Raw genomic sequence first — 13,441 nt, 5'->3', positions numbered from 1 at the left:
ATTCTCTAAGTGCTGAGTCCTGCGGATTGAGCTTTGATATCGACATACTGAGGAGTTTCCGGCAGCACATGACCACATATAGGGAGGCAAAAGTTTGCTCTCTATCTCCACCTGCTGGTAGATGGACACAACCCACCAGTCTATGGATTGATCAGCTATGATTAATGGAAAGAAAATTATCAGGTATGATTATACATAATTTTACCTTTTCTTTATAGATGTTGTTCCAATGGCTGGCATACAACTTTTCTCCACCCCCCCCCCCCCCCCCCCCCACCCCCAATAAGTTTCAATTTTATTTACATGCAAAACGTGGTCTTAAATTTATAATCCCTTATAATCCCTTCTCCCATCATGGTATAGGGTCAGGTTGTGGAAGTGTTGCCATATTGACAGAAGAAGGAGAGATGGACTCTCTCAACTACCCTGATGATTATACCAGCAACAGTCATTGCCACTGGCTCATTCATGCTCCACCTGGCTATGTTATAAAGGTGATTAGAAATTTTGATGAGAAGGTTCAGCCCCTGAGAAGGGAAAAGAAAACAAAGATCTGTTGAGGTGGTAATGGACCTTTTCAATTGTGTTGTTGTCCCCAGTTGCAATTTGAGGATTTTGCAGTAGAACTTTATGAAGACTGTGCCTGTGACAGCGTTCGTATTTACAGTGAAGTTGGAAAGAAGCAACAATTAGGTAATACATTGCTCTGATTTAATCCAGAAACTCACTTAAGTGACACCTCTCTAGCACAGGATCATATTGGAAATGGCATGACATGAAGTCCAGTCATTGTGTGACAGTGACACCTAATAGATCTTGAGTCCACGATTGCAAGGCTCTGGAAAAGTTGTAGAATTCTGCCAGGTATTTGTGACCTGGATTGAATACATTTGGAAACAGGATACTGGGAATGATAGACCTCTTTGGTCTGACTTAGGCCAAGATGCACTAAAAAATCATTAAAGCCCTTCCCTTACCGATTCCCTTAGCGAATCGGTAAGGAACGGGCATGCATCAAGGAATAGGAATGCAAATGAGCTGCTCATTGTAGCTCACTTGCATTCTCTATTCCATCGTTAAACAGTTGGCCGGTCGAGCATGCGCAGAGCAGCCAAGCTTTATGCTGGCTGCTCTGCGCATGCCAAGGACGTCCTTTATGGACGTCCTTCACTATATATAAAAAAAGACGAGCTGTGCCTATGGACGTCCACCGCCGCTCCCCTCTCCCCCCTGCATTGAAATGACAGCTTCCCGCAGCCCCGGCCTCCCCGCCATCCTCCGCATCCCTGTGGCCCCGTCCCTGCCGCCGCCCCTGAGGTCGTCGCCGCTGCCGCACCCCCTCCAACCGCCCCCTCCGTCTGCCACTGGGCCGGGCCTCACAGCGCCTCTCACCTCTGTGTGAAGGTGCTGCAACAAGCAACAGCTGATCGCTTCCCTTCAGACTTCCCTCCTTTCCTCCCTGGCCCGCCCTCGTCTGACGCCATTTTGTTTGGTGTGTTTGCATTATTTTATTTTGTGTTTCAGCGGTAACTGCGCAAATAGCGTGACACAAGAAAAAATGTTCATATAGATTATCAGATTTCCTTGGCTCTACTTTGGATTTCATTGTAATTCTAGGAGCAGAGTGGAGGAGTAGCATTGCAGTTAGAGCAGGGGGTGAGAACCAGAGAAGACAGGATTTAAATCCTGCTGATGCCTCAACTGAAGACTTGGGTTGTAAGTTCTCTGAGGGCAGAGAAAAAGCATGAGGTAGATAACCATGGGCATAGTTTGGGGTGTCAAGGGAGGGCAATGCCCTTCAAATATTGCAGGGCCACATTCCAGTGCTTAGTTGCATGCGTTTGTCCCACAGCAACTGAAGAGCCATGGAACATCAGAACAAGTTTCTACTACTTACAGTGGTCTGTGATGGTGAAGTCTTATTTATACCAGGTCCTTCCCCCAGCGTTCATGGCATTTCATACTTTTCAGTGTGTAGAGCTTCCCACTAGCACCTTTGCTTGTCCAGAACTCCTTGTTCTGTCATTGCCCCAGTCACTTTTACAGTTCTTGTCTACTACTGTCCCCCTTCTGTTCCAATACACCTTTGGTCATATTTGGAACAATCTCTTGCTGATGCAGCTGTGCGCTACCTTAACCTCTTACTGATTGGCAATTTCTATATGGCTATTCCTCTGCTGCCCTGCTCGTCCTCTGGCTTTTCTGGCTGGAATTGTCCTTTCTCAGGTTACATAAGTACTTAAGTATTGCCACACTGGGACATATCAAAAGTCCATCAAGCCCAGCATCCTGTTTCCAACAGTGGCCAATCCAGGACACAAGTACTTGGCAAGATCCCAAAAAAGTTCAATACATTTTATGTTGCTTATCCCAGAAATAAGCAGTGGATTTTCCCCAAGTCATTTTAATAATGGTCTATGGACTTTTCCTGTAGGAAGCCGGCCATACCTTTTTTTAAACCCCACTAAGCTAACCACCTTCACCGCATTCTCTGGCAACGAATTAGAGTTTAATTCCACATTGAGTGAAATTTGTTTTAAATTTACTACTTTGTAGCTTCATCGCAAGCCCCATAGTCCTAGTATTTTTAGAAAGAGTAAACAAACGGTTCACGTCTATCCGTTCCACTCCACTCATTATTTTATAGACCTCAATCATATCTCCCCTCAGCCGTCTCTTCTCCAAGCTGAAGAACCCTAGCTGCTTCAGTCTTTCCTCATAGGAAAGTCATCCCATCCCCTTTATCATTTTCATCACCCTTCTCTATACCTTTTCTAATTCCACTATATCGTTTTTGAGATGCGGTGACCAGAATTGAACACAATATCTGCACCATGGGCAGATACAAAGGTATTATAACATCCTCATTTTTGTTTTCCATTCCTTTCCTAATAATACCTAACATTCTATTTGCTTTCTTAGCCACCATAGCAGACTGAGCAGAGAGTTTCAACGTGTCATCGATGATGACGCCTAGATCCGTTTCTTGGTCGGTGACTCCTAACGTGGAACCTTGCATTATGTAGCTATAATTCGGGTTCCTCTTTCCCACATGCATCAGTTTGCACTTGCTCACATTAAATGTCATCTGCCATTTAGACAGCCAGTTTCCCAGTGTCGTAAGGTCCTCTTGTAATTTTTCACAATCCTTTTGCGATTTAACAACTTTATGTCATCAACAAATTTAATTACCTCACTAGTTAATCCTAACTCTAGATCATTTATAAATGTTAGGTCCCAGCACAGACCCCTGAGGAACCCCACTATCTACCCCCATTGAGAATGCTGACCATTTAACCTTACTCTCTGTTTTCTGTCTTTAAACCAGTCTTTAATCCTCAATAGGACACTACCTCCTAACCCATGATTCTCCAATTGCCTCTGGAGTCTTTCATGAGGTACTTTGTCAAACGCCTTTTGAAAATCCAAATACACAATATCAATTGGCTCACCTTTATCCACGTTTGTTCACCCCTTCAAAGAAATGTAATAGATTGGCAAGTTTGTGCAGCGCTGCGTACGCCTTGTAGTGCTATAGAAATGCTAAATAGTAAGGCAAGATTTCCCTTCACTAAATCCATGTTGGCTTTGTCTCATTAAACCATGCTTTTGAATATGCTCTGTAATTGTGTTCTTTACAATAGTATCTACCATTTTGCCCGGCACCAACGTCAGGCTCACCAGTCTATAATTTCCCGGATCCCCTCTGGAACCTTTTATTAAAAGGTACCATGCTCGGTTTTTACTAACAATAGTTCCGCAAATTCATTTTTCAATTCTATCAGTACTCTGGGATGAATACCATCCAGTCCAGGAGATTTGCTACTCTTCAGTTTGTAGAGCTGCCCCATTACATCCTCCAAGTTTACAGAGAATTCATTAAGTTTCTCCGACTCGTCAGCTTCGAATACCATTTCTGGTACTGGTATCCCACCAAATCTTCCTCGGTGAAGACCGAAGCAAAGAATTCATTTAATCTCTCCGCTTCGGCTTTGTCTTCTCTGATCGCCCCTTTTACTTCTCGGTCATCTAGCGGTCCAACCGATTCTTTTGCCTGCTTCTTGCTTTTAATATACCTAAAAAAACGTTTTGCTATGTGTTTTTGCCTCCAATGCAATCTTTTTTTTCAAAGTCCTTCTTTCCCTTCCTTATCAGCACTTTGCATTTGACTTGACATTTCTTATGCTGTTTCTTATTATTTTCAGTCAGTTCCATTTCCTTTTAGTTCTAATAGCTTCCTTCACCTCACTTTTTAACTATGCTGGCTCTCGTATGGTCTTTCCCTCCTTTTTTAACACACACAATATGTTTGGTCTGGGTTTCCAGGATGGTATTTTTGAACAGCATCCATGCCTTATACAAATTTTTGACCTTTGCAGCTGCTCCTCTAAGTTTTTTGTTCCCCCCTCCCTCCCCACCGTTCTTCTAATTTTTGAAAGTTAAATGCTAATGTATTGGATTCCCTTTGTATACTTACTCCAAAGCTAATATCAAATCTGATTATATTATGATCATTATTATCAAGTGGCCCCAGCACCATTACCTCCAGCACCAGATCATGTGTTCCACTAAGAACTAGGTCTAGAATTTTTTTCCTTGTCTTCTCCTGTACCAGCTGCTCCATAAAGCAGTCCTTGATTTAGTCAAGGAATTTTACCTCCCTAGCGTGCCTTGATGTTACATTTACCCAGTCAATATCGGGGTAATTGAAATCACCCATTATTATTGTGTTGCCCAGTTTTGTTTGCCTCCCTAATTTCCAATAACATTTCTATATCTGTTTATCCTGGCCAGGCAAACGGTAGTAGACTCTTATCACTATCCTTTTTCCCTTTTACACATGGAATTTCAATCCATAGGGATTCCAAGATGTTTTTGTTTCCTGCAGAATTTTCAATCTATTTGATTCAAGGCCCTCCTTAACATACAATGCTACCCCTCCACCAATTTGATCCACCCTATCACTGCGATGTAATTTGTACCCCGATATGACAGTGTCCCACTGGTTATCCTCCTTCCACCAGGTCTCAGAGATTCCTATTATATCAAATTTTTCATTTAGTGCAATATATTCTAACTCTCCCATCTTATTTCTTAGGCTTCTGGCATTTGCATGTACACATTTTGAACTGTTTGCTGTTCCTATTTACATCATGCTGTTCCTATTTACATCATGCTCAGTACTTGGACAGTATTAATTAATCTTTTGTCTGAGGACTGAACTGTGCCCTTCTGTGCCTAGAGACTGTTAATGCTGTGACAGAAACTTCAAGTTTTAAAACTGTGGGGGAAAGGGTATGGAGACTAGCAAATAGTTTGCTTGCCTTTTTTTTTAATTTTAAAATTCTAACTGCTTTTATTATCTTACAATTCCTCTTTAAAACCCTAATCTTTAAGCTGTGGCAGAAATTTCAAGTTTTAAAACTATGGAGAAAAGGGTATGGAGACTAGCTAATAAAGGGTTTTTTTAATTTTAAAATTCTGTGTATATCGGTATCCTACAATTCCTCTTTAAACCCTAATTAAGTTACCAAGCTCAGGGTAAAATAATGTCACTTACCCACAGAGATGTCCTCTTAGAAAGTAAAGTGGGATCTTTCTCTCTATATAGTTTGGATTCTAAGGAGACTATTTCAAATAAACCCTTTGAAGCTAGCCCAGTAATCAAATTGCCCTTAGTAATCATAGGTTGTTTCTGCCCCTACTCTTATAGCAGATTAAATGAAAAGCTCAAATTCAAACTGGGAGAATAAAATAAGTAAACTGTGTAAAAAAAAATATTGTTTAAATGTGATATGTGCTCAGAACCAGGTGATTCATACTGGAAGCCACCTACCATTCCATCATTGCACATGTATGGTCTGTGAAAAGTCAGAAATATTTATTGATGTGTTGCAACTTCAATTAATTTATACATAATCCAATAAAGGCAAAACCAAAAACATATTTTACACTGCAACTTGATGAGCCACTTGAATGTACATTGACACATGGATGTTTATTTATTACATTTGTACCCCGCGCTTTCCCCCACACAGCAGGTTCAATGCAGCTTACATAGTAAAACAAAAAAGCATTACAAAGTCCTATAAGAAGAATATTACAAACTGTAATAAACGTAATAATAATAAGGTTTTAAGAATTTATGAATTGGATATGGGGAGGTAAGGATAGGATAGGCAAAACGAAAGGAACTTGGGAGGCGTATGGTATAGAAAGATGGAGAAGAAATGATTGGAGGATGAGTATGATGAGATTGGGAGATAAGGTCAAAGGTATAATCGGTGTCAGAGCAGGAGTAGTGTAGATGGGCTGATAGGATTAAGTTGGGTCGTTAGGGTAAGCTTGCTTGAAAAGATGTCTTCAACATTTTCCTGAAGGGTAGATAGTCATTAATTGTTCGGATGGATCTTGGTAGAGCATTCCAAAGCTGACTACCCAAAAAGGAGAAACTGGATGCATAGTAGGTTTTGTATTTAATTCCTTTGCAGTTTGGGAAGGTGTAAATTGGGGTAAGTACGTGAGGACATTGATCTGTTTCTGATTGGAAGGTCGATCAAGTCATTCATGTAGCTAGGGGATTCTCCGTATATGATCTTACGAATCATTGTATGGACCTTGAAATATATTCTTTCTTTGATGGGGAGCCAGTGAAGCTTCTTCGGAAGAGGTGATGCGCTTTCAAATCTTAACTTGCCAAAGATAAGTGTGGCTGCTGTGTTCTGGGCAGTCTGAAGTGTTTCAGGACTTGGGTCTTACAGCCTAGGAAAACACTGTTGCAATAGTCTGCATGGGTAATAACTGTAGATTGTACCAGGTTCCGGAAAGTGTCCAAAGGAAGATATGATTTCACTCGTTTCAGAATCCACATCATATTGAACATTTTTTTCGTGGTGAACTTAGCGTGGATATTGAAAGATAAATTTTAGTTATTTATTTTATATCATTTATACCCCACATTTTCCCACCATTGGCAGGCTCAATGTGGCATACAACATTTTGAAAATATACAGTAAAGTACAATAAAGTGAAAGGGATATGGATGGCGTAAAGTTACAGGGGCAAGATAAGGTAATTGAGTTCACAAAATCTTGATAGGATTTGTAGTCCAGGAATCACGGCTGCAGGACTGGATCTTTAGGGTAAGTTGTCTTATCCTAAATGGCTGTCTGTCGTAACTCCAAGGATCTTTAGGCTGTTAGATATGGAGAGAATAACGTCAGGGGTGTTGAGAGTAGTCGGGAGGAGTGGGGAGTATTGAGATGAAAGGACTAGGCACTGTGTTTTTTCTTTATTTAATTTCATCTTGAAAGCATTAGCCCAGGAGGTTAAGGTGGTCATGCCAGTAGTAATTTTATCGGAGATTTCTGATGAATTGGATTTACAGGGGATAAATATGGTGATGTCATCAGCGTTATATGAAGGGATTAAGGCTGAGTTTGGTTAGTAACCTGACCAAGGGGATCATCATAAGGTTGAAGAGTATCGGGGAAAGTGGAGATCCCTGTGGTACCCTGCATTCTGATGACCATGGGGATGATATATTTGTGGTTCCTTTGACTTGGTAGGATCTTTTGGTAATGAAGTTTTTTTATCCAGTTGATATTGCTGCCAATCCCAAGTTTATCCAGAAGTTTAGTAAGGATAGTATGATCGATCATGTCAAAAGCGCTGGATAAGTCAAATTGTAAAAGGAGGATGTTATTTTCAGTTGCTATTTCTTGTTTGAATTTGGATATTAAGGTGATAAGGACCGTTTCTGTGCTGTGGGCAGAGCGAAAGCCCAACTGCGACTCATGAAGGATGGAGAATTTCTGAATATATTCATTGAGTTGCGAGGTCACTCTGTTTTCCATCAGTTTAGTGATTAGAGGGATGGAGGCATTTGAACAGTAGTTGGTAATGTCATCTGCTGGTTTCTTTGGGTTTTTTGGTATAGGTGTTAGTAATATATTGCCATGTTTGGTGGGGAAGGAACCTCGTTGAAGTAGGAAGTTTATGTGGGTGGTGAGATCTGAAATAAAGCATGTTGGGGCGCCTTTCAAAAGGTAATTGGGACAGGGGTCGAGGTGGCAGTGTGACCTGGCGAGTTTAGAGATGGTTTTGGTGATTTCTTCAGTGGTAAAGAGGGTAAAATTAGTCCAAGCTCGGTCTACCGGTACTTCATCTGATCCAGGGTCCAGTTCGTCAAGAAAAGTGTCCACAGTGAAATTGTCTTGAGAAATCGATTTGCGAAGATTGATGATTTTGTCACTGAAGTATTTTGCTAACTGGTCAGCCGAAGGACGGTTTGAAGGTGGTGGTGTCACTGGATCTGTGTTTTAAAGATTTTTTATAAGTTTAAATTGTTTTTTTATATCTGTGCCAATCACTGTAATTTTTTGTGTATAATAGGCTCTTTTGGCACCTTTAATGGTGTATTTATAGTTCCTTTGTGATTGTTTCCAGGTATTAAAGGTGAGGTTATCTTTAGATTTGCTCCATGCTTTTTCAAGTTTCCTGGTTTGAGATTTTAGGTTTTTCAGTAAGTCGTTGAACCACGGTGATGAGTTGCGTTTACATGAAGTCATGGAGCGTAGTGGTGCAATTTCGTCCAAAATCATTTCGCATCTATTATCCCAGATTGTATGGAAGAGATCTGAGTTTGGTTGTGTTGACCAGTTATTCGCGTAGATGTGTTTCCAGAAACTATCATTATCAATTCGTCCTCTGGTGAGGATCGTTATAGGGTCATGTGGTTTGGACTGAAGCTTTTTACGCCATTGAAAGGTGAGGGATGCTTTGTAATGATCAGACCATGGTGTGGGAGACCAATCAATGTCAGATATAATGAAAATTTGGTCGGTGGAGAATTTATAAGAGATATCAAGTGAGTGACCCTTGGTGTAAGTGGGTTGCGGTGGAGGTAGGATGAGGTCACATAGGTAAAGAAGATCCATGCATTCTCGGGTATGGGCAGACTTGGAGTCCTCTAGATGTAGGTTTAGATCACCTAATAAAATTACATTGGGGTCATTGATGCACGAGTTACATATGAAGTCCATGAAGGTAGAATGGTTGTGGTTCCAATTGCAGGGGGGTCTGTAAAATAGAATATAGGTCAGATGATCGCATAGCGTAGGGCTGTATATTTTGATTGAGGCGATTTCCAGTTGAGGGTTAATGCTTTCAGATATGGCTTCAGAAGAAAAGTTGGATCTAAAGATTAATGCTATACCTCCTCCAATTTTCTGTTTTCTAGGCCAGTGTAAAATTTTGTAGCCAGGAGGGCAAAGTTCTAGTATGATAGGGTCTTTAGAGTCATGGATCCAGGTTTCTGTGATGAAGAGCAAGTCAAGATTGTCAGACTTAATCCAATCTGTAATGATTTCAGATTTGTTGACAGTTGATCTGGCATTAATGTATCCCATACGTATAGTTAAAGTAAGGTTTGGTGGTATGAGATGGTGGGAGAATATTTATGATTTGTCTTGTTTTTTGTGCTTTGGTTATAATAGTTTTAGATGTTTTTGATGTTATGGTATTTGTTAAACTATCTTCTTCCAATGATGACTGGTGAAGTTGAGATGGGTTTCTATGGTTGTGAAGAGTTCGTGAAGATGTAATTAGTTTAGTTGGTCTTTTGTGGTGATGAAGAACTGGTATGAAGTTAAGATCCGGAGGGAGGGCTTTGGAGGTTGCAAGGATAAGAGCAAGTGAATGAATAGCAATAAGAATGTTTAGGAAGTTCATTTTGATGAGTGGTTAATTGAGGGTAGGTGAGATTAGTTTGGATTGGTTCTTAGTGATTGGTTGGAAAAAGTCTCAGTGTTAAGGGATGCAATGGATATTTAGTAGGACTACCGGGAATAGCGTCAAGCTGAACAACTAAATTCACAGCAGTGTTAAGGAATACAGTAAGTTAATTAGCAGGACTGTCTTGAGGAGATACCAAGCAAACTGCAAGATTCACAGCAATGTTAAGGAATACAATAGATTAATTGGCAAGACTGTCTGGAGATATCAACTAAATATATTTGCCTGCATTAATGTATAATAGAGCATTGACTAATGAATTTATAAGAATATACTGTCGAAGAAATATACAATTGACGGTAAAAAAAATTCACAACAATGTTAGAGAATGCAGACTATTAGCAGGACCGTCTAGAGAGAGAATCAGCTAAATAGCTAAATTCACAACAGTATTAAGGAATACAGTGGATAATTAGGACTAAATAGCTAAATTCACAACAGTATTAAGGAATATAGTGGATAATTAGCAGGACTAACTAAATTTAATATCAAGCTATACGGGGCCTTGTGGTGGTAGGTAGATGGACAGATAGTATCTTAGCTGCTTCAGTATAGCTGAAATTGGAGGTCAAATTCTGACCCTAAACAGGGCCTTGTGGTACTAGGTAAATGAGGCAGACAGTGCCTAGCTGGTTCTGTATAGATGAATTGAAGGTCAAATTCGGACCCTAAGCGGGGTCTTGTGTTACTAGGTGGATGGGGCAGATAGTGACTTAGCTAGTACTGTACAGCTGAAATTGGAGATTGATTTTGTGTGTTAGTGTTCCGGTTCTGGCGAGCACTGCGTTATCGTTTAGGCGCTCCTGTCAGGCCGCTCAAGCCCCAAAGATCCGATGTCCCAGTGTGGAGAGGCAAATTTGATGGGAGATGACCGTGACCATCTGACCCCCGAATCTCAGTTCAGGTTAACCCCAGGGACGCTGTCGGCCCAGAGACCACCACGTGAAGCCATTCACACTCATCGGATCTGTCGCTCACTCTCATCGACCAGCACTTCTCACAGCCTTCAGTGGCGGCAGCCCGATGTTAAATCTAGTGCGGGTTCGGCGAAAGATCAACAGTTGTGAAGATAATTCCAGCAAGTATGTGGCAGTCAGCACAGCAAGGCTCAGCAACAGCAACATTTCAGCAGCCGGCAGCACAAATGGCAAACGTGCCCAGCATCCGCTAGCGACCAGTTGTAGCAGAGGCAAGACGCGGTCCACTGGTCCAAGATGCAATCGCATAGCATAGCAATGATGGGGTAAGTAATGTCAGTTTGGGGCACATTGAAGTTAGAGAATAGGTGGCAAACAAGGCATTCCTGGTCCCAGCAACCACTAGCGACCAGCTGAAACGTAGGCAAACGCGGACCGCCAGACCAAGATGCAATCATGTAGCGATGTTGGGGTAAGTAATGTCAGTTTGGGGCTCATTGAAGTTTAGAGAATAGATGGCAAAACGAGGCAATCCCGGTCAGTTAATGGTGTAAGAGGCAGTTGAAGTCGACCGATTGCCAAGTTGGGCCGTTAACGTGGTTGAGGTAGCAGGCACTCATGTGTCATAGGCCTGGTGGATTTTTCAGTGTGCTCCAGCTCAAAACAGCTGATTGAAAGCAGTAAGTCTCAACAACGGGCTCAGCGATTGTACAGACCGGGTTAAAATTATGTTAAATATGATGGCAAGGAAGCTTCTGCTGTGTACCCCAAATATGAAAATTCTTCTCAAAATCTTTTGAACTCCTTTATTTCCAACACAAGCTGTGCTCCATGGAAATTGCTTCATTAGGGAGATAAGCATCTGAAACCAAAAATCAAAAAACATTTACTTTTTTTTTTTTTAATTTATGAATGCATTCATTAAGAATCATCAAAAATCATGCTTGGGACGCTCAATGAAGTGAGCACTCAAACGATCCCTCCTGAGCCTAACTGCTCAAAAACTGCCCTCACTTAAATAAGAAACTCCTCAGTACGTTGCTCTATACTTGATACTTGAGGAGTCTTATTGGTGGAAACAGATTTCATTGAATTTATTGGCAGTAACTATGTCATAAGGGCCATTCAGCCTCGTGGTATAATCCAAAAGGATGCACTGTCTGCCATTGAAAAATCAGTTGCTGTTCCTTATTATGCCAAATCTGTGATGCATTCCCTTCTCTAAGGATTCCACTTGTATAAGAGTTGCAAATCTGAAGCCCAACACACTGTTGAGCTTTCCACCAGCATTGCTACCCTTTTATCCAAGTGTATATTGCTCAAATGTTGTACTACTCTGTATTTTAACTTTTGGATAGTATGTCCAATATACAATTTATTGCAAGGACAAATTGACATATAACAACTTGTGCTGACTCACATATGGTTTGAGATTATAAATGAAATACATATACAGAGGCAGGGTGCTGGAATTGACGAATATGTAATGAATATTTGCAATAAGTACAATGTCTGCAACTGCTGTGGCTTCCATTATTATGTATGTTACATCTGGAAACAATTTCTCCTAAATTATTTGCTCTTCAATATGCCACTATAGGACATCATTGAAAATCGGAATAACAACTATGGACATAATTCACTTGTATCGCTTGAGTAGAAAATGTATTCTCACATTCCAGAGGGGACCATTTAGATTTATTTTATTTATTTGTAGCATTTGTATCCCACATTTTCCCACCAATTTGCAGGCTCAATGTGGCTTACATTTGCCGTAATGGCGGTTGCCATTTCCGGGTACCAGAATTACAGATGTTATTGCATTAAGGTGATTACATACATGGTAACATACATGGAACATAGCATATATCGAACAGATCATGGTATATATATATATATATATATATATATATATATCTATCATGTGCATACATGTTAAAGAAGAATAAATTATGGTATTGCATGAAGGTTCCTGAGAATAAATTGGGATTTAACATACATTAGGTCATTGATTATAGAGAGTTCTTATTCAGCATAAGGTTGAAGTGGTAATGCTTGATCATAAGTATCAAAGTGGTTAATCAATCATGTGGTAAAAGTTCGGTAATGTATAGATCGTGTATTGTGTTATTATTTAGTATTTAAGATGGATGTTTATGGTATGCCTTTATGAAAAGATCTGTTTTCAGTAGTCTTTGGAAGATGGTTAGGTCCTGCTGTTTTTGTGGCCTTCGGTAGTGCATTCCATAGCTGCATGCAGATGTATGAGAAACTGGTCACGTATGTGGATTTATATTTTAGCCCTTTACAGTTAGGATAATGGAGATTAAGGAATGAACGTGATGATTTTTGCATTCCTAATAGGCAGGTCTATAAGGTCTGACATATAGGTCGGAGCTTCCCCGTGAACGATTTTGTGGACCAGAGTGCACACTTTGAACGCAATTCGTTCTTTTAGTGGAAGCCAGTGTAGTTTTTCTCTTAGGGGTTTGGCGCTTTTGAATTTCGCTTTCCCAAATATGAGTCTGGCTGCTGTGTTCTGAGCGGTCTGAAGCTTATTAATGATTTGTTCTTTGCATCCGGCATAGATGGCATTGCAGTAGTCTAGATGACTCAGCACCATTGATTGTACTAGGCTGCGGAAGAAAGGCCTAATTCTTTTAAGTTTCCACATTGCATAGTACATTTTCTTTGCTGTATTTTTTGCATGGTCTTCGAGTGTGAGATTC

The 13,441-nt window shown here is 40.6% G+C and overlaps 1 protein-coding gene across 1 annotated transcript in view; it reads left to right on the top strand.

Annotated features, from left to right (window-relative positions):
* LOC115459531 (ovochymase-1-like) overlaps positions 1-13,441 on the top strand; it is a gene marked incomplete at its 3' end in the record, with an annotated part of 447,639 nt that overhangs the window by 304,650 nt on the left and 129,548 nt on the right. The window contains 2 exon segments of the mRNA XM_030189343.1: positions 364-494; positions 600-693. Of these exon segments, the coding sequence (XP_030045203.1) occupies positions 364-494; positions 600-693 (225 nt within the window).

Source organism: Microcaecilia unicolor, unplaced genomic scaffold (assembly GCF_901765095.1).
Source record: "Microcaecilia unicolor unplaced genomic scaffold, aMicUni1.1, whole genome shotgun sequence".
Classification (NCBI taxonomy): Eukaryota; Metazoa; Chordata; class Amphibia; order Gymnophiona; family Siphonopidae; genus Microcaecilia; species Microcaecilia unicolor.
The sequence above is the reverse complement of the archived record's forward strand: the minus strand, read 5'-3'. Positions and strand labels throughout refer to the sequence as shown.